Below are 21229 nucleotides of genomic sequence, written 5' to 3'. Positions count from 1 at the left end.
TCTGATGCCTCAGTCTCTTCTCATACTGGGCTTGAGGAATGCAGGGAAGGGGAGCCCAGCTGGAGCCCCCAGATACTTTCTGGGGCCAGCTGGTCAGCACCAGGACCCTAACTGAGTTCCACACTTCTCCATGAGCAACTCCACCACACTGGCCCACCCAGCTTCTCTGCACAGCCACATTAATTCAGAACCCCAAAACGATGATTTCAAATGCTGCCTGCATGGTGATTGCCCTCCTTATCATTGGTGCTTTGTACTAACATGAATCCATTCCCTCTTCTCCTCTTCTGTCCTGTTAAAACAAAAGAAAAATAGAGAAAACATCATCATTCTACTTAAAATATTTTCAGTAAATTCAATTCACAGCTTCACAGCTTTATATCCATTCGATTTTTAGCTTTGCTACCCACTATTTAAAAAACATTATTGATAATTATTCACAGTAATTATTACCAAATGCCAAAAATACTTGAATTGTTGACACAGTGGACCCTACAAGCACTACTATAAACACTGCATTCAATAAAGGCAATCAACACACTTTGACTTAGGACCAACATTCTCTTACATATCTGTTACCCACCTCTGCTGCTCACCTCATGATTTAAAGCTCTGTCACACTAGCACAGCCCCTAGATAAATTTCACAAACCTTCAAAGACAGAACAAGTATCATACCTGGCTTGCAGTTCCAATGATCTCTTTTTTCCTGTTATGGAAAACGTATGAGCTACATTTTGCTTGGCAATTTCTTGGACCTGTAAAAAGCACATCAGCTTTTTTACTCATTGAACTTGTCTTTCCAACATTTTTAATGACTTACAAATACAGTCATTCTTAGAAATGCTTAGTCAAAAAGATCATTTGGAATAAAGTATAGAAGTAGAAAAAAAAAGGGACTGTTTCCATAGTTACCTGTCTTGCTACAAAACTTGCATGTCTGTATCACCAATCAGACTCCTATGGCAGGTGGGGGGGGGTGTGCCAGCCAGGGGACAAGGTAAGGCTCTCAATCCAAACATGTCACACAGTCACCATTACTATGCTCCCTTTTTGAATGATTCTTATAAAAATTTCAAAAGCCCAGCTGTCAGAGACTGAAATGTTATAATTTATGTCTTAAACATCTTCATGAAAGACTTTTGCTTGTTATAGCAAAACTAAAAGATGCAGAGAAAACCACCAAAACCCTGAACGGAGCCCTACACTGCTCATTGATGAAGATAAGACAAAGTGATTTAGGGGAGAAGAATACATTCAGAGAGAGATCAAGCTTAGCACCTTCAGGGTGGAAGTCACAGCCCCAGGGCTATCAGCTGCTAGGCTTGAACAGACCCTCACACCAAAGGGTGGGGGGAGGAGAGGTTTTGGGTGTGTGATGAAAAAACCTCTGATTCTAGCAGTGAACACCCATCCTCTGCTGTGAAGAGGAGCTCAGCTGTGGGCTCCTTCACCCTGGCAGAAACCCCATCCACATGAAGGACAGCAGAGTCATGGTCCATCAAACACCCTCCTACAAACGGGTCCCCAGACCCTGCACCAGAGATGATGCAACAGATCCATAGTGTTGCAAAGGACAGTGTCAAATGTGCCCTACTCAGGGGAGGCATGTGGGTGTTCCCACCTGACCCAAGCCACTTTATCAATCCACTGGATTACATACTTTCCAGCGACAGGTGGCAGGGGGACCCTCACCACCAAGAACAGCAGATGGAGGGGAGCAATGAGATGTTGTTGGGACCCTGGGAAGTGTGATATGTTTCCACCTAACTGGTGTCACCTTCTCCCTTTCTCCCCACCCATGCACACCTCTTTTTCTATTTCTGTCTTATTTTCTTTCTTTCTCTTTGCCTCTTTTACTAATTAATAAAATATATCACTTTTTTTTGGCATCAACATTGAACTTCATTTGGTTTTAATCAAGTTTTGGGATATATTTTGAACCTTTCTGGGTTCGATCCATTTTATTCACAGAGGCTTAGTTTCCTTTGGTCTTCTGTGTTAAACTGGTTCATAACACCAACCAACCAAAAAACCCCAAAAGAGATAAAATCATAGAATCACTAACGTTGGAAAAGAATGTTAAGATCCTCAAGTCCAACCATCAAAACAGCACCATCACATTCACCACAAAACCATGTTCTCAAGTGCCACATCCACATGTTTTTTGAACACTTCCAGAGATGGTGATTCCACCTGGGCAACCTGTGCCAGGGCTGGAAAACCATTTCAGTGAAGAAATATTCCCTAATATCCAACCTAAGCCTCCCCCGGTGCAACTTGAGGCCGCTTCCTCTCATCCTGTCACACGTTAGAAGAGGCCAACCCTCACCTGGCTACACCCATCTTTCAGGCAGTTGTAGAAAGTGAGAAGGTCTTGCTCCTTATCTCCAGAATCCCCCCAGCTCCCTCATCAGACTTGTGCTCCAGACCCTTCCCCAGCTCTGTTGTGCTTCTCTGGACACACTCCAGCACTTTAAGGTCTTTCTTCTTGTGGAAAAACTGCATTGATCCAAAGTGATCCAAAGCTGGGTTTTAGAATTCTACTATATTTTTACTTTCATACAATGTTATGTACTTAGATTCAGCAGGGATCCAAAGCTATCAAGAACATTAAAAAAGAGAAAAGAAGAGATGCAAACCTGTAGTCCTGCAATGTCCATCTTCTCTCGGACACTGAACTTCTGGCCGATCAGCCTCAGTTTTGGCACACAGTACAGCACCATGCTGTTAAACTGCAATGAGGCAAGAGTTTAACTTAGGCAGTTACATGCTAGACACAGCCTGCACTGTGAAGGTTTAGGGCTCTGGTGTGTTTTAATCTAAGAGATAGCTCTCAAGAAGAGATTTAAGGTGAAAGTGAGACTGATGGATCATTACTGAAAGAAGTGGGCAGACAGAAACACCTCAGCCAGTCACTTCTCCCTTCTGGCCCTCCCTCTGAATTGGACTTCCTTGAAAGCATGAGAGCTCTTCTCCCAGTGCCAGTGAGAGCTGGCCCTCTCCTGCAGCGAGGTGGTTTGGCTGGAAACCACCTCCTGTGGCACTCTGCAAAAACTCAGCCTCTGAGGAGGGAGATGGAAAAGACCCCTTTGGGCCAGTAAAGGCACAGCATGAAAGAAAGAAGGAAATCCTTGAGCAAAAAACTACAAGAGAAAACTGCTGCTCAGAAGGAGTAGCTGGGCTCAGCTGGTGAATGCTTTTTGTCTTTAAGCTTAGGAAGATGTAAACATACCACAGAATCATAGATTCAAAGGATGGTTTGGGTTGGAAGGGACCTTAAAGTCTATCTCCTTCCACTGCCTGCCATGAGAAGGGACCCCTTCCACTAGACCAGTGTGCTCTAAGGCCCATCCAACCTGAGCACAGCCCTGAAAATAATAAAGCAGCTGAAACACTCACCAGGAATAAATACCTATCCTGTGCTGTGCCATTCTTTGCTGAAAGTTTCTGAATTTGTCCTTCTTTAATGAGCTCGTTGGCTGGGTTAACAATATCCTCTTCACCACCCAGGCGCTCATAGACCTCCAAAAGCTTGTGCATCTTTTCCTGCCAGTACAAACACCCAGCAATTTAAATTTAAAAAAAAAAAAATTATTCCATGTGGTCTATTTTCCACTCTTTAATTTCTGTGGTAAATGTACGTAAGTTGAAAGAAAACAGTCTTTCACTTCCACTATAGCTTTGCATTTATATTAAAACACGTTGCATATTCTTCAGTGCTATTCCCCACTCTGGATTAGTCATATTGGACTAGTTATACTTGGATTGTACCATTTAATGACATTTTGAGATAAATTTATTTGATACTTTTAGACTATTACTATTCAACACTAAATATGTATTATAGAATTACAAAGGTTGAAATAAATCTCTAAGATCATCAAGTCCAAATATTAATCTTCGGAACTTTAGAAGCAATGTCCAATAAAATCACTGGCCAAGCTGGGGACCTGTATGCTACCAAATAATGGAGGCATGATTTATTTCTTTTACTGCACCACAACAAGAGTAAGCAGCCAATAATTAATTCAACCATCCACTAACTTTTGGGGATTTTGCTACAGCATTCACTTTCCTTTCAGTCTGGCTTGGACCTCAAGCAGCAAAATTATTATAACAGCCTTTTCCAACGGGTTCTTGTGTACTAACAGAAAAAGCAACCGACACAGAAACCAATGAGCCAATGAGTTGTTCCATATTCCTGATATCTGCAGAGATACTGTAAAAAGCTCCTAGGAGTTAAGAGGCCCAAATCCAGAAAAATTTCCACCAAAATATATCCTTATCGAGAGAACATGCCAGACTCAAATAGAAACAGATGGTTTCCTAACTATGTTTTCAGACATACTGGAAATACACAGACATCAGCTGGCTACTTCCACATAGCAGCCACAGGAAACATGGTCTCATGGTGTCCCCACCAGCTGAGAGAGGAAGTAATGGTCTGATAGGGAAGTGAATATAAACCTTGAACCTAAGCCAGATACACAGCCTTTCAGGTCTGTTTGATACAAAATGTCCTGAGACACCTGGGTGCACCAAAGGGATAACATCTGCAGCTGTAAAGCCCATTTACTTTAACGGTAATGCACTACCTCTTCTATATGTAAAACCTGTGCTAATGTCCAACATCTCCACATCTGACTGCCCAGCTTTTGAAACACAGCTTTCTGAAGCTACTGATGCATGCAAAATGCACATTCTGTGCACTTAAGATGGGCCAAAATCAAATAAAAGCAACCTTCATTCTTCTGTTGAAGAACTGTAGGACTAAAAAAACAGTGTGAAAATCTGCAAGGACACCTTGTGAATAGGCCTAATTGGAACACTTTCAACACTTTTCAAGGACAAGCAAATAACAAGTTTTATGAAGACTTCCTTTTTCAACTCATTGGGTCCTTAAGAATGAGGGAGATAGAATTTAAGCCAAACAAGCCACAGAAAACTGCATTTACAATAAAAAGGACTCAGACATCCAACACATGTTTAAAGCCTGAGTGACAGGCAGATATTCCTCTCCAGTTACCGTGCTGAGCCTGTTGCACTGGGAGGCCTTCAGTTTAGACAAGAGTTTCAGTCAGATCACGATTCCCTTCTGGAATTGCTACTCACCATCTTCCGGATGGCTGCATTGGAATGGTTTGCTGCTGTCGATATCAGCTCCAGTGACTCTGCAATAAAGGTACTAACAGTTATGCATTCTCTAGATTATATCTTTTAATAGCACCTTGGGGGACAGGTTCACCTCTCTGAGTAGTTTGTCCTTCAAAATTGATGATACATAAGCAATTATAGACACAATCAGTTCTGCCTGTTCAACTGATCTGTGTTTCATCTTTCTCTCCTAAAAATCTAGATGAGCCAAAGCACACAGTGACAAAGAACCCTCACTTTCTAGGAATCACCTATTAAAAGTTAAGTTTCACTTAAGTCTTCCCAAGCATATTTTTAAGATTGTTTTCCTAAAACAGGGATTATGGTGATATGCCTGTTTATGGTGATACGGACACTCTTTTGGTTGAGAGCAAAAACTCCTTGTAATCAAGAGAAGTCCACTTCTCCTGTTTCACCATATAAACAGAGTCTATCTGGCTTTCTTGGCAAGAAATACACATTTAAATTCAATACAAATTTAAAACCATTCTTCCTTTCTTCCTCTGGCTACTGCAAGGATGTCTTCCTGTCTTTGTCCTTAGCCACACAATGGAGTAAACAAAAATTTAGATGTTCTACTACAGCAAACTTCAACATATTGTCACTGTTTGTTTGCCAAAGCTGCTTTCATCCCTAGAGCAGGTATTCCAACCCTTTTCTTCTCAACTCCAAAAGCATTCAAAATCCCTTTGTTTGGTAATAATTTGATTAATTCAAATCTCCATTTCTACCATAGTCCTGGCTGTAAGTATCTGAACACACAAAGAAAAACTCCCCAGGATTTCATTGTGCTTTTAGACAGAGAGGCGTTTACATGTACTTTCAGCATCTTTCCTGTCTGGAGATTCTTCTGGAAGTTTCTTTAAATAGTCCTTCAGGAGAAGCTCATAACGAGGAATCCTTTGCACTGGTTCAAGCATATGATGCTGCAAAGTCAGGTTTCCACACACCTCCTGTTTCTGTAATGGAGAGAAAACAAGAACAGGAGGGTTTGATTTTTTTCTGCCTTTGGTATATAACAGAATGAAAAATGACCATTCACATACAGCCAGAAGAGTGTACAGGAGCTTCTCAAGCCATCATAGGTCGACAGGCTCATTAGGTTGGAAAAGACTGAGATGATCGAGTCCAAACATAAACCTAACACTGCCAAGGCCAACTTGATTAAGTCCCCAAGTGCCACATCTGCATATCTTTTAAATCCCTCCAGGGACAGTGATTCCATCACTGCCCCGGGCAGCCTGAGCCAGGGCTGGACAACCCTCTATATCAAGAAATATTTCCTAATATCCAACCTAAACCTTCCCCTGGCACAGTTTGAGGTCATTTCCTCTTGTCCTGTCTCTTGTTTGCTGGAAGCAGAGCCCAGCCTACCCCACATCTGCCCCTTCCTGTCAGGGAGTTGTGCAGAGTGAGAAGGTCCCTCCCAAGCCTCCTTTTCTCCAGGCTGAGCCTGTTCCCCAGCTCCATTTCCTTCTCTGGACACATTCCAGCCCCTCAAGCTCTTTCTTGTTGTGAGGGGCTCAAAACTGACCCCAGCATGTCCAGCACAGGGGATGGGCATTGCCCTGGCCCTGCTGCCACACCAGTGCTGAGCAGCCCAAGGTGCCCTGGTCCTTCTTACCCGCCTGGGCTCCTGTTCAGCCACTGTCACCAGCACCCCCAGGGCCTTTCCTGCTGGCTCTTTCCAGGCCCTCTGGCTCAGCCTGGAGCTGCAGGGGGTGTTGTGACCCAAGGACAGGACCTGGCACTTGGCCTTGTTCAACCTCAATCGCTGGCCTGTGATCCAGCCTCTCCAGAGCTGGAGAGCCTGAGAGCAGATATCAGAGCTGGCAGCTTTTATATGAATCTTCATCCCATGTCTGGCATTTTCTGCCGATATGCAACTATCTTCTTTCAGAAGGCTCAGAAAAACTTTTCCCATCCATGGCCCTGTGCAGCATTGTTCTCCCAACTTCATGAAATCACAATGACCCCAGGAATGTATTGCTTGCCAGAGCTTACTGTATGAGCAGTAGGCACACTGCTCACACATCAGCTTTGAAAGGCAGAGCTCTCTCAAATTCTGCTTCTTTTGCACTTGGCCAAGAAGGGGAGGAGATTTGAGTCTGGTTACACAAAACATCATCCAATAAGGCACCAATGTGCTCTGCATACAATGGCACTGAGTATTGCAGTGTACTTGTTTTCATAGGATCCTGCGAAGCAAAAGAATATTTTCATTTAAAAGAGGAGAGATGAGAATCCACAAGAAGTTGCTGCTAGTGATGTAATCTGACTCCACAGCAGCATGTTAACCACAGACACACACAAGCTCTTCTACACAGCATTATTTTTACATCAGCCCACTAATGTGGTCTGCTCTCATGTAAACAACCTCTCTATAACCATGTTAATTTCACTGTGTATTTCTCAGAGAAAGGAACTTCTTTCAAGTATCTGCAATTTCCTCATAAATATTCCAGCCCACACCACACTGCTGACTCGCTCCATTCTCACAGCAAGACTGGAGATAATGGGATGAATGTCTGAGAGAAAAATATTAGCTTTCTTTCCAGAAATTCAAAGGACTAAATTTGATAAGTCACAGTCATCAACTTATTAGTAACATTTGATTTTTGTTTTCTGCTTTCCCTAATTTAACATAATTAGTAACAGTGAATGCCTAATGCTGTATATTATATATACACTACTCCATTAGCAGCTTAGGTAGACAGTGCATCCCTGAAGGATCACAACACACTTCAACTGGTATGTTGAAAACTATCAGTGGCTTTTGATAGTGCAGAGATATGTCAAATAAGTGGACTAAGCATTCTGGGTCTAATCTCTGCCTCCTGCAGCTATAATCACCGAGCAACAGAGCAAAAGGTGCTGTGTAGGTGTGACTAAATAACCTACAGTGCCCTTCTGTCATCAGCAGGCTTCCGAAGTGCATCTCCTGCCTGCATCGCCAGTGCCCACACTGGCAAGAGTTCTTCTCAAGCAAGAGCAGAGCTGCCCATGGTCTGGAACCAGTGTAGACCAACAGGTGACATACATAATTTATGTTGGAACTACTTGGTGGGAAGAGACAGTTGCCTGTGCTGTAGGGAAAACAGTCCCAAATGGATTACCCTGCAGAAAGTCATGGCTTGCCACAGGCTGAGGACAGCAAAACACAGTGCTGGTGTGCATGCCCTTAGTGGGAGCAGGATGGGTACAGACAAAAAAGGGGTAAGAAAAGGTCCTGTGGAGCAGTAGTGTGGCAGGAAAGGACCTCCCCCAGTCCTTGTTTCTCCAAACTTCTGTCTTGAGTCCCTGACACAGCCCTAAACCTCCACTCAGGGCCTCTCCTCTCCCAGCTTGCTAGGGGATTACTTGATTCCCGACAGCTGGCCCAGCCACAGTCCTCCCATTTAGGGCAGGCAGCTGTGCTCCCTGTTCAGCTTAACCCACTCCTTGCCAGCCCTTCCTTCCCAAAGGATGGTATCTGCCTTCCAAAGACTGGCAGAGGGATGCTTATGAGCATCCTGGAGCCTGCATCCATTCAGCTGGCCCAGGGGACGAGTGGGATAGAACAGTTTTATGGATACATCAGCATAACCAGAGCTCTTCCCCTCTCCCTGCGCAGCTTTTTGTGCAATTATGAGAAAACACATGAAAATCCATCTCAAGCATCCTCCTGTGGAGTTGTGATCCTGAGAGCTGCTTGCCACTTTGGAAGCCTCAGAAAAACCAGACAAACAGTAGATGCTGTTAGTGACATATCCAAACTTAAGCACACCCACCTCAGGATGAAACTGTATTTAATAAAAAAAAATTAAAGTTAGAAATGAGGAAGACAAATTCAAAAGAGTCAGAATTACTGGGCCAACGGTGAAGTTTAATTCTGTGATCAGATACTCCTCTTAAACCACAGAATCACGGAATGGTTTGGGTTGGAAGGGACCTTGAAGACCACCCAGCCCAACCCTCATCCACTGTCCCAAGTTGCTCCAAGCCCCATCCAGCCTGATCTTGAACATTTCCACGGATCCAGGGGCAGCCACAGCTTCTCTGGGCAGCCTGTGCCTCACCACCTTCACAGGGAAGAATTACTTTTCAATATCCCATCTAACCCTGGCCTCTGTAAGTTTAAAGCCATATTTAAAAAAAAAAAAAAAAAAAAAAAAAAAAGTTTGAGTGGAATAAAAACTGTGTGTGAAATCTATGTACCAGAAAAAGAGAAGAAAGGAATGCCACTAAAATTGTGTAATTTTAGTATGTCTTATTATCTTGACAATGTGTGTCATTAACTGGGAAACAAATAAATACACTGAATTAAGTGAGGATCTCTCACTCCTGGTTCTAGCCAGCAGAGAGTTAATTTTTTCCAGTAGCCAGGAGGGGTGTGGCCAGGGCCTCAGTGTTAGTGGATAACACCTCAGGTCATTGCCAGGCTGGAAGAGAGGGCCTCATTTCAGAGAAGGCTCCTTATGGTGGAGCAAGTTGGCACATGGAGCAGTTTGGGTGATGCTGGTCCTGACTGGAGGGAGTGGTTTCGGTGAGTAGCTGTAGCTGGATTGAAGTCTGCACTCTCTTTTTGGTACACCTTTATTTTTGTTATTAATATTGTTGCTCTTACTGTTAGTTTTCTTATCTCATTGTTTCCAGTAAATTGTTCTTACCTCAACCCATGATTTTTGCTTTTTGTGCCTCCAGCTCTCCTCTTCAGATGCTCCAGGAGGAGGGGAAAAGGGCAGTGGGGGGGGGAAACAAAGGAGTAGCAGCATGGTTTTGGACTCTCTAAACTGGGGATTATCATTCCTAAACCATTACAATCTCCAAGTCCTATTATGCGAATTAAAAACATACCTGTATATTCTGAACTACATCTTTGAATGGAGAGGACCGCTGCATACATGTGTTCACTATGTCCATTGCCCTGTCAAAGTTCTTTACATACTCTCCATACATTTTCAGAAAAGGAGCAAGTTTCTGCAGGATATCTCCTAGCCGTGGGTTGACGCTCCTATGGTAAAGAGACAGGTAAGTACTGAAATCTCTGGAAATGAATGGTATCTTCAGAGAGAAAACACAGCTGTAAGATTTCCACAGTTGTCTCCCACATGCACAAGCATTTACACATATGTGCAATCAAGACAGGCTAAATTCAGTTTATGGTAATCTATGCAATATCCTAGATCATAGATATGGTAATCTATGCAATATCTTCTGTTACAGTTGTCCCTGCAAGTGCAAGTCAGGCACAGAGGTGCTGAGACTCATTTACTCCTTCTGGTCACTGACAAACGTGTGAAGACTGGACTCAGCCAAGACAGGCAAACCGTGGTCCTGTCTTGATCAATCACAGGACCTGGAAAGGTCAGCACTATCTGCACCTGCCACTGCAGGACACCATGCACCCAATGTGTCCCCTCAAATTGGGTTTCCTAGATCTGACTTACAATTAACCTTTCTACCTATCACTGTGTTTCTGCCTGATCTACAGCTTACAGCATCACAGAATCATTAGATTTGGAAAAGATCTCTAAAACCAATAAGTTCTACCTTCAACTTCTTATAGTAGCCAAATTTGAAATGGTGTTTGAAAATATTTATTTCAGCTATAGGGCCAAAAGAAGCAATTTTATTCCTTCCTAGTACTGTAATTTCATAGTACTGCAATAATAGGAGAGTGGGAATGCAGTAAGGAAAAACAGCTCTAGTAATACTTCCAACTAAAAAAACGCTCACAATATATTCTGGAAGTTTTGAGTGCTCAGGCCTACTCCTTAAGTCAGAAATGTTTGAGAGACTTCAGAAATGTTTGAGAGTTAGTAAAGAACTAACATAACTACTGCATTAAACAATAAAAAATTTGGAATTAGACTAGGCCTACAGTTTCTTGAAAATGTATCTTTTAAGTAATTGTAATGACAGCTACCTACCATTCTTGTGTAATTCTTGTTTTGAGCTCAGGAAGAAGAAATTGTCCATGAAAACAATAGATGGAAGAAATATTTGAGAAGATGCCTGTTATCACTTCAGATGAGATCCCTGCTTCGGACAATTTAGTGCAAAAAACCTGCAGAAGGAAACAAGACAGTACCAACATTTTTAACAAAAATCAGTCCTAGATATGCTGATTTTAGATTGCAATTTTGCAAAGCTGACTGCTTAGAACAGAGCTGCAGATTTTGACCCCTGGTAGCCAGTCCTTGGAGTCTTAAGGAGGTTCACAGAATTTAAGCATGCTGTCACCCAGAGTTAGATATACCACTAAAGGCTATTGAAAAAACTAGGAAAATTTGAGCTATAATTCAGAAAAGATTGAAATGACTGAGAAGATCAGACATCTCACATTTGAGTGCAAGCTGCAAACATCATTCAGTCCCTGAAAAGCATTTACTGCTATTTACACAAAGTAAAATAAATAATGTGATTGGGTTTTTCTCAGTAGGAAAAATTACACTATACTGAACAAAAGGAAAAGACATTCCCTAGATTTCTATGGTCCAGAAACAGTTTCTGTTAATCTAATACAAGCACTGTAAGTCTTCCATACAGCTCCAAGAGTTGGACGGTGAATCATTCTCCAAGTTACAGCTTCTAACAGTATTTCTTGCCAGGTGACAGTTTTCTATTTTTTTTTTCTTCTACTCATTTTTAAAAAGCACTTTGCTAGAAATGTGTCTCATCCTCATTTTTATTTCTTTCCTGCATATTCATGGGTTTTTTCTTTGAGGTAATTATAGAAATGTCAGAATTGTGCAGTGTCAACTCAAAGTCTATGGGGAAGAAAGTTCAGACTCATCACACCAGTTTCACTTCATCCCCATGTGTAAACATGATGGGCAACAATTACAAAACAGACTGGTAAAAAATAGTTTGCTGTAGGCTCAGGGCTAACGCATGTGGCCCAATTTTAGTAAAACTTCAACTTCTTGCACATCAAAGAGCAATCACAGATTTCATCATTTCTTAGTGCCTTCATTATCCCTGTGATTTCCTCTCCCCATACACCCAGGGAGGAACCAAATGCTAGCAGTGTCTGTGTCTTGGACTGCTGCTTTCCCATTTCCCTTTCTGCCATCCCAATCCTCTGTTTCCTTTCAGAGACCCCTCTTGCTCAAAGCTCACATCTGGGATCCACAGCACACAGCCTGACAAGCAAACTCCATCTTCCACCTACACACAGCATTTGTACTGAGCTACAGCTTAGGCAATGGACAGGAGACATCATTGCTGCTCACTGAAAAGAAAGGAGAATTAATTCAAAATGGAATTACCTGGTCCAAGAGATGAAGTCTTTTAACATACGCTTCTTCTGTGTGGAGCAGCTCATTGGCGATGTTGAATAGCTTCTGGGGCTCTGTACACTGAAAAAAAAGTCACAAATGACACAATCCATCTGCATCTCCACACCTAAGTTCCACTAACTGTTCTATTTTTCATTTTGTCAGTGGCCAAAATCCTACCAGCAGAGGAGCCTGGAGTGAAAGAGGTTAACACATTTCAGAATCTGCCCCACATCTCTCAAAAGATCACTCTGCTCCAGAGATATTTTAATGCTGTTTTCTGAAAGAGCAATTAGTAGTGCAATCAGTGTCTGGTCAGGACATCACCTGAGTTCATTACGGCTTTATAAAAAGAACCAGAAACATCCTCTAAACCTGGAAATAAGTCTAGTTAATTTGAAAAATAAGGCAATAGACTGTAAATCAGCTGTTCTCGTTTTTGGATTCAGGTCCTGTAACTAAAATGAAAACTAGAAACCAGGCTGTTTGGCGAGATTTCTACCCTTGCCAGCACAGCATTACTCTCTATGGCATATTTCTAAGATTTTTGTGCAGCTTTATACACAGGCCAGTTCCCTGGAAAGAATTTTCATCAAGATAACCCAAATTACTCAGTGAAGCCTTTCATTAAGCTCATAATAAAAAAAAAAAAAAGAGAGAGAGAAAGGACTACTTAAAAACTCTAAATACAGTTTTAAAGCACTGACTTTAGGCACTGTTCAGCCAAAAGCTACATAGACCCTTCACTCACCAAGTGCTTAATAATACCTGAATTACTAGAATACAGGCTTGAGCTTCCCAACAATCTTTTAAAGTGTTAGACTTTAAACACCATGCCGACATATAATGAAACCAGTCCAGAACAGAGTGTTGGCTGGCTTGCGTTCAGGAATATAAGCATGGAAAATGGGCAGCAAAGATGATCAAATGTAGGGAAACTATACTGGGCTGGATTCAGAAAAAAAGACAAATGCACTGAAGGGAAGAGGTGCATTAATGATTCCTGGAATGGAGAACACTGACTGGGTGCAATTAATCACTATTTCTATGGGAAAACTGAAGGGCATCAAATAAAATCACCAAGGTTCCGCTTCCTCAAGAAACACAACATTGCTGGCAGTAACCTTCACACAGGTTCACAAAAGAACCAGAAATATCCACAGAGGAAAGATTTAGCTGAAGTCTATTAAACACATGGGGCAATTTCCAGTTCAGGAAGTACCTGGGCCTGTCACCAGTAGCAGTGCTCCATCCCAAATGCCTGTCTCTGGTGCTCACATTTGGGGCAAAGACTTGTAGATATAACCCTGTGAGCCACCATCAGATTGTTGGAAAACATCAAATAAAGGGTCTCTTTAAGCTTCTTCAACATTACCTTGTTTTGTTTCCAAATGAAGTTGATGAGAAAAATTTAAACACCTGCCCTCCACACAGATTCAGACAAACTGCAGTACAACTGAAAACCTCAAAGGTTTTTCAAAGAAAGCCATGAACTCCAACAAATCAGACCCACAATTATCCTGCATGGAATGAGGTGCCACTTGGCATGAAGTACCCATAGCTCCAAGATGTAAGTATTATTGAAGGAAAGTGAATAGCTTTTGAAGCAACATCAGACTTCCTTTGAAGCAATCCAGGCACAAATTTGAATTATTTCCAGGCACAAATCTGAAGATAGGCAAACATGCCATGAGTGAAGTTTTGACATGGACTCTCTCTGCCCCGCCTCTCAAATTATTCCAAGTCAAGTCAAATACTCTTTTACACTCTTTCAAAATGCTACACAACATCGTGCTCTGTTCACTATGTATTAATATTTAGGGGAAGTGAAAGAAAAAAAAAAAAACACAGCACAATAAGTCTTGAAATTGTTCCAAGCAAATACATCTTATTACAGTTTACACTGAAGTGCTCTGCAGGCTCAGTCAAACCCAGTAACTACAAGCATCTCTCACTGAGAAAGAAATCATCTACTGGTGTTGCTGGGCACAAAGGAGCACTCAAATGAAAGGCACTGATGTAACCAGCTGGCATGCCAGTCACCAAGAGCATCCTTTGAGTTGTTTGAATTCAGAATTGGAAAAATACTTATTTCCAGAAGTAAATCTTTACATAGCACAGGTACTTTTTTAGCTCCTGACCTTCACCATCTGCAATTCAGTTTATATTTCAAGAAAACTTGCTGACGTCTGCTTAAATACCAAACAAGGGCTTAATAGACTCAGCTTGAGCTCAGTTTTACAGAGTGACTCTATCTTCAGAGACAGAGTCTCTGCTAAGCAGAGAGGTAGGCACATTTTTCAGATAAATTTGCAACATATTTGCCTTTCAATGGGCATAACATTTTAAATGAAACTATAGATTAATTAAATGCAAGGCAGTCCCATTCTTCTAACTTCATTTTGTGCCATGGTGGGATAGCTTTAACAAAGCCCAAGCCATCATTCAGTTCACTAGGAACAAGATATTTCATGATCCATGTTTCTAAAGGAAAAGTAAAACAAACCTGCAAATTGAGATTATGCTCTGCTTTGTGCAGTGTTCTTGCTGAGTGACTGCTTGCCACAAGCCACAGCATCTCCTGTGCAGTCATTCCCTAGAACCTTACGCCTACTGCAAAGGCTGGACAGAACAGTGTGGCTGGTGGGGTGACAAGAAAGATGAGAAAATTGAAGAGGAGGTGTTGACTTCACAACACAGAAAGTTCACTCCAGTGCTCGAAGCAGCATGATGCACTTTCACTTTGTGAAAGATTCAAAAATTAATTTTCAGCTGCAACTGTCCATAAAACATTTTAAATAAAAAGAAACAACAGCCTGAAATCAAACAGAACCAGTTTCTAATGAAGGTCAGATTCACACTTAGAATGCATTTGCACCTTAACTCTTGCAGCAACCATTTTCATACAATGGGTGTGCACAACTACATTCAGTCAGCATTGGTCTCACATAGGGCGCATAGGGCTTTCAGCAAATCTTGCAAGAGAGCTGCTGGGATAGGGCTTAGGTTAAAATCATACATGGTTATGCTTCAAAACTCCATCAGTCAGCTCTCAAAGACCACAAAAAGTCACAGAAAGATTATAGACCACTTCCTACTCAACAATCCTGAAAACAATACAGAAAAGTTATCCTATGCTTGGTTGTCTTTGTTGCACTGAAATCACATTTTCCTTAAGATATTTAAATCATGATGATGTCATATCTGAATTTTCTCAACCAACATTATGACTAAAACATTGACATACAGACTTTTTTTCTGAATATACATGGAGATAATATCACCCAAAGGTCATAGTAGCAGGACTGCAGGCCAAATTTTACAACACACACTAAACAATGAAATCAGATGTGAAACCCCAGCCACGTACAGGCAGAATGGAAGCACGGGTCCATGAGTGCATGAGACCCAAGGGGGGCTCCATTGTTACTATTTACACATCAGGAAGCATGACAGAGGGAGAAAAGCATTCTTTGGTGATTACAAATGAGCATATATGACTCTTAGTGAAAAACTGCCTTAAAAAACCCCTTGAAGCACTGATACCCCTCCCAGAAGCATTACTCAGGCTCTCGGTCAGTCAGCAGAAGTCTTGGGACTTTGGAGCACGACAGTCCCTCAGTCTCACTTTCATGTCACTTCTTTTCTTTGCAGCCATCTTTGTAACCATCCAGATTAATGTGCATCACTTCCTGGAGCTCCTGACATTTTCTGAGACATTATCAAAACTAATAACCTCCCCTTGGTTAATTTTTATTTTGATAAAAGATAACTGGAAATCCCAGTAAATCACTCCTGAGATTTTAAAACATAATTTGTGCTAATAGTGAGCCCTGTTAGACTGCTGCAGACTCCTAAAGAATCACTGCATAGCTAAGCCTAGACTAAATAAAACATTACCACTCACATACCTCCCCAACCATGAGCTGTGAGCAAGTTTGGGTGGAAGATAGAGAGATAACTAGAAGTAAAAAAGAATAGTTATTCATGATCTTCACTTACACTGATATCCTAGGAGATACTGAGCCTTCATTAAATCACTCTGTAGCTGTACTTATGATTCTCCTCCAACTATAACAGCTTTCATATTTCCAACCATAATGATTCTGTGATTTTATGTGGACACTTGACACAGAAATTGGCTTTACCCAATGTGTCCCCAGAAGAGGGCACAATCTTTGCATTGAAGAAGAGGCAGCTGCTGTCTCAGCCTGCCTCCTCTATGTGACTGCAAAAACCAGGTGACTTAGTGTAGCTTGGTGAGCCTCAAAACTGCCTTTGGCAAGGGGAAATAAACTCAAACTGCATGGGAAAACCTGCAGTGCATCACATAAAGGAGGGAGGGTAATACAAAAAAACCAAAACAAACGAGTTTTCTTCTGGAGATACTTCTCATATATTCACCAGGTGAGCTCCAGAGAATTATAGCCTCATAATTTTGTGTCATCCTTATTTCCTACTATATGGACACATAACCTAAGTACCAAGACTCAAAAACAGCCATCAAATCATTGATATCATATGAAACAGTGGTATTTTATTTATATCAGATGATTGACCTAGAAACTAAGAAATGCATTCTAATGTCCACATTTCCCAAGGGACAAGCCCTTGACTGGCACAAATCACTATATACTTGGTGATTTCAACAGAACCACACGATTTATAAAAACTGAGGTGTGGACACTGCACTTCACTAGCTACAGATCATTAGCTGCAACTGCTCATCATATTCTTTAAAACACAAAAATCCCACATATTAACTTTACTGTCATCATGGCTTGGCGGGGGGGGAAACCCTAACAAACCCAAACACCTGCAAATACAAACAAAAAGAGCCACCAAACAAAAAGTGCAAAAAGTGGAATATTTTGCAGATATTTTGCAATATTCTGTTCTGTTTTTCTAGAAAAATCTAATCCCTTTTAACAGCACTATTTCTGAAAATAACTGTCTTGATAAGCTGATAATCAAAGGAATCTGTCATTAACCTTACATAGCTGTCATTAATCTTACATTAATCTGTCATTAATCTTACACAGCAAACACACAACAGCCTGGACTACATTACTCTGGAATCAAAGAAAAATCTCTTTTCCAGCTACAGTTTCCTGAAGAGTAATTTGACATAACTACCATTAAAACAACTTCTTCGCACTCAAGAAGTGGTCACATCAACAAAAGCACAGGTTTCTGTAAAAAAACACTCTAAATTTTGTGTGAGACAAGATTCTGATCCTGCCCATTCTACTCAGATGCAAGGTCCTGACCCTGCAAGATGCACTAGCCAATTAACTCTCTGAATAATAGGGAGCTCCATGGAAAATAACATGCTCTAACAAGCTGAACTGAGACAAACCCAAGCAACAAACACAAGGTACGAGTCTTGACTTACAAAATATCTGAATTTTAACAGCTAACCTCTGGCTGTGATGGATTCTCTTATATTAAACCTTTTGAAGCAAGCTGGGAACCTTTCTAAAAAACTATTTAGGTCAGAAACAAGTTAGGACCTGCATAAAGCAGGAAACAATACTGACTATCATGATTCTTTGATGAAAAACCAACAAAACAAATGATCCAAACAATGTATTAAAGTGATGCAAGCGTCAGGAACTGGTTTCTGAGCACGCAATAGCAACAAACAAACTCCCTTACCTTGTTTACATCCAAATACTCCAACTTTGGCACTTCTGCTATCTCTTGCTCCTCACTGCTTCCTTCATCAATGTCACTGTCGTCATCCTGCGTGGAGTCTCTCTTCTGCTCCACAGAGGAAGGTTTGGTGCCCTTTCGGTCAGGTTCCATCTCTCCTGGGTTCCCAGCCATGCTGGGCTTCTTCTGTTCTGCCCCTTCTTCACTGGGGAATGTTTCCCCAGCCACACTACAAGAAGGACTGTCAATGCCACTGTCTCTGTTGGGGATTTTACCACTCCCATTCAGTTCTGCAGTTGAGTCTTTACTGCCAAGCTCTTCTTGGGACTCTTTGCTCAAAGTCACAGCAGTACAGTCTTCATGGCTTTTGCTATCACCTATGCTCAGCTCTTTAATTTTCATTATGTCTGTGTTAGTTAGATCCATGCTGCATGGTATGCTGGGCTCAGTTTCATCCAATTCAGTTTTGTCATTTGTGGAAGAGTCGCTGGAAGCCACTGTGTCACGGTCACACAAGCTCATCTGCTTGGATGAGTCCAGGCCAGGTTCCATTTTAAGAGCTAAATTTAGCTGGTTTCTTTGAAGAATATGTACAGGTTGCCTGTGAATGAAAAGAAAGCACCACAGTCATATTAATACTCAGGTTTCACAAGTGCCCTGAAAGAGAGGGTGGTGATTGCCATTTGATTCAAGCACCCCACTGACAAATCCCAGAAGGCAAGAGTGTGCACATTTGTAATAATAATGATCACCCAACAACACCCAACGAAAAAACATCACCCCTACATTCTACTGAAATGGCACCACCAGAATCCTGGGCCTTTAGTGCTTTCCATGTCACCTTAAAGAACAGTCTGGTTTGAGGGTTTGGAGAAGAAATCGCCTCTAAAAAGAAGCAATTGGTCCTGGGCTCATTTAAACAGAAACTTTCATTCTTCAACAGAACCAAGCCCTTTTGGCAAGGTGTTTTCTGCCAGAGAGGATGTACTGAAGCATGAGAAGGTACTACTCTTCCTTTTTCAAAGACACCAGGTTCACCCAGGTGATAACACTCCAAGGCACAGTATGATGACTGTCTCCATCTCCCTCTTTGTGGAAAAAAACCCATCATTTAGCTCCATCAGGCAGATTTGTTCTTCAGGAAAAGTTCCTGTGTGTTTGCAACATGAGCTGGTTTTACAGCAAAATATATATATTTTATCCAATTTAGTGTCTTTCATTACAAAGTTTTAAAACAGCTGCTGTTCTTCATGACATTGTTTCACAGTACCCTATATCCTTCCCTGCCTCCAAGAAGCAAGATCTGATGTTTATTGCATCTTGGACAAAATACTCAATTAGTTCATGTCATAACAATCAAGTTCCTATGATGCAATTCCCACATCTAGCCAACTTACCAAAAGCAGACTGTGGGCTACTTGCCTTTGTTAGAATCTTACCAAATTCAGCAGGTCTTAAGCTCCTTAAGCATGACTGCATGTTACAAACTAAAATTTGCAGCTTTTATTAAAAATATTCTTTATCCTTAGTGAAACTTTGCACTTCCAGTAGAAAACATCCCAAGAGGACTTTCCAGGGGATCATTATAGTTAATATTTTCTATTATTATATTCTAAGTTAAAAATGCAGAAAAGGGAGAGGAGAGCAGATCTGGCAAAGTCATATTTACCTAATACTTTCAAATTTCTCAATGAGCGTGTTGACTCCTGCTGATATTGGTATTTCTTCCTCTCCAGGTGCTAAGCTCCTTGATGACTTGGGATCAGCTGGCAAAGGCCGAGATGGTGCAGGAGGAATTCTTTCCTGCCCAGGTTTGAGATGGACAGGCTTAGGAGGTACTAATGAAAGAGAAGGGAACAAACAGGAGGATAAATCTCCATCTTCTTTATCCTAAACTGGGAACAAAATCCAGACCAAGAGGTATGCATTCTTTCCTCATTTTTTATGAGCGGCACTGGTGCAGTCCTGAAGTACTGCTTACACCAAAGCAAGCTGCTAGAGAAAAATGACAGGCTTCTATTTTGTGTCTCTACAGCTGGCTTAGCCATGCTAACAAACTGAGCAGTTTGCAGCACTGCACTGCTTCCTCATTACCAAACAGGATGCAGAGCTTACGCTTCAGTTTGCAAGTTTGCTTGCCATCTCAATCACACTAATGAGCTTCCCCTTCCACGACTTCTCAAAATTCTGGTACCCCATTGAATGTCTTATATTGAGAAAAAAAAGGTAGAGGGATGAACCATATCCCAAAATAAACCTAACCCCAGCATGGATTTCAGTGCCTTGAGTTTGCTTGGTCCAAAATGCCACAGGCTGAACATAATGGCTTTTCTTCCTCTCATTCTCTCACCCCCCTCTCTTCTGTGGTGTACTAGTCTTCACAAATTTCCTTCCTCTTTTGGTTCTATGTTGCGTTATATATGGTATAAATAAAACAAGTATTGTAAGAACACTCACATTTCTCTTCAGGACTCACAAGGAGGCCAAGGTACAAAGTTTAATACAGTATTTTTTAAAAATGGCATTAAAATGTAATGTCATTCTAAAAAGATTATTCAGATCTTACATTAGTTGCAGAGTAAATTATTTAGCATAGACAGGCAGTAACTCATGGCAACAAGTTCCCATGCTGTCATGGTTTCATATAGGGAAAACAACTCCCATAGGAAGAACTGACATTGGAAGGCAGGAAAACTAGCTGTGGGATTGTTCCCAAAGCACACACTGAATGGAGTAGGACTGCCAAGTGTGCCCTCCAATCTAGACTATCCAATGACACATTAAGTGAGGAAATTCTAAGTACATGTTGTATTTTGAAAAAACATTTTTGAAAACAGTTTCTTGCAACCATTTCTGACTCTGATCATCCAGTTGGGACATGTGATCAGCATTGTAATGGGGCTTGAGTTAACAAGCCCCATTGTTCTGAATGTAATTCCAGGGTTACTTTCTTTAGGAAGATAAACAGAGGAATATGCACCCAAAAAGTCAATTGCCATTGTCCCTTCCTTGCATAAGTCCCTTCATTCTGCATTTGTTCTAAGATCCACATCAGCCCAGATGTCTGCCCTGCTCCAGCAGATGGGGAGCTGCCATAGTGGTCCATGGCCAGACAGTGTCTGAGGTCAGTGATGAAGAGGTGTTAAAGCATTTTGG

General features: G+C 41.5%; 1 protein-coding gene across 7 annotated transcripts in view; it reads right to left on the bottom strand.

The window, feature by feature from the left end:
* FGD3 (FYVE, RhoGEF and PH domain containing 3) overlaps positions 1 to 21229 on the bottom strand; it is a 91488-nt gene that overhangs the window by 18287 nt on the left and 51972 nt on the right. For all 7 annotated transcript variants that reach the window (XR_013183937.1, XM_077184763.1, XM_077184766.1 and 4 more), the window contains exons 3-13: positions 19743 to 19911; positions 18077 to 18674; positions 12410 to 12499; positions 11069 to 11205; positions 9993 to 10149; positions 5977 to 6115; positions 5115 to 5173; positions 3402 to 3548; positions 2642 to 2734; positions 678 to 757; positions 262 to 292 (exon numbers count right to left, since the gene is read on the bottom strand). Coding sequence is in view for 6 of the 7 variants with exons in the window: in XM_077184763.1 (XP_077040878.1) it covers positions 262 to 292; positions 678 to 757; positions 2642 to 2734; positions 3402 to 3548; positions 5115 to 5173; positions 5977 to 6115; positions 9993 to 10149; positions 11069 to 11205; positions 12410 to 12499; positions 18077 to 18674; positions 19743 to 19911 (1700 nt within the window). In the remaining variant the exon portion in view is untranslated. The remainder of the gene's footprint in view (positions 1 to 261; positions 293 to 677; positions 758 to 2641; positions 2735 to 3401; positions 3549 to 5114; positions 5174 to 5976; positions 6116 to 9992; positions 10150 to 11068; positions 11206 to 12409; positions 12500 to 18076; positions 18675 to 19742; positions 19912 to 21229) is intronic.

The sequence above is a fragment of the Agelaius phoeniceus genome, chromosome 11, assembly GCF_051311805.1.
Source record: "Agelaius phoeniceus isolate bAgePho1 chromosome 11, bAgePho1.hap1, whole genome shotgun sequence".
NCBI classification, from domain to species: domain Eukaryota; kingdom Metazoa; phylum Chordata; class Aves; order Passeriformes; family Icteridae; genus Agelaius; species Agelaius phoeniceus.
This window is presented reverse-complemented; position numbering and strand designations above follow the sequence as displayed.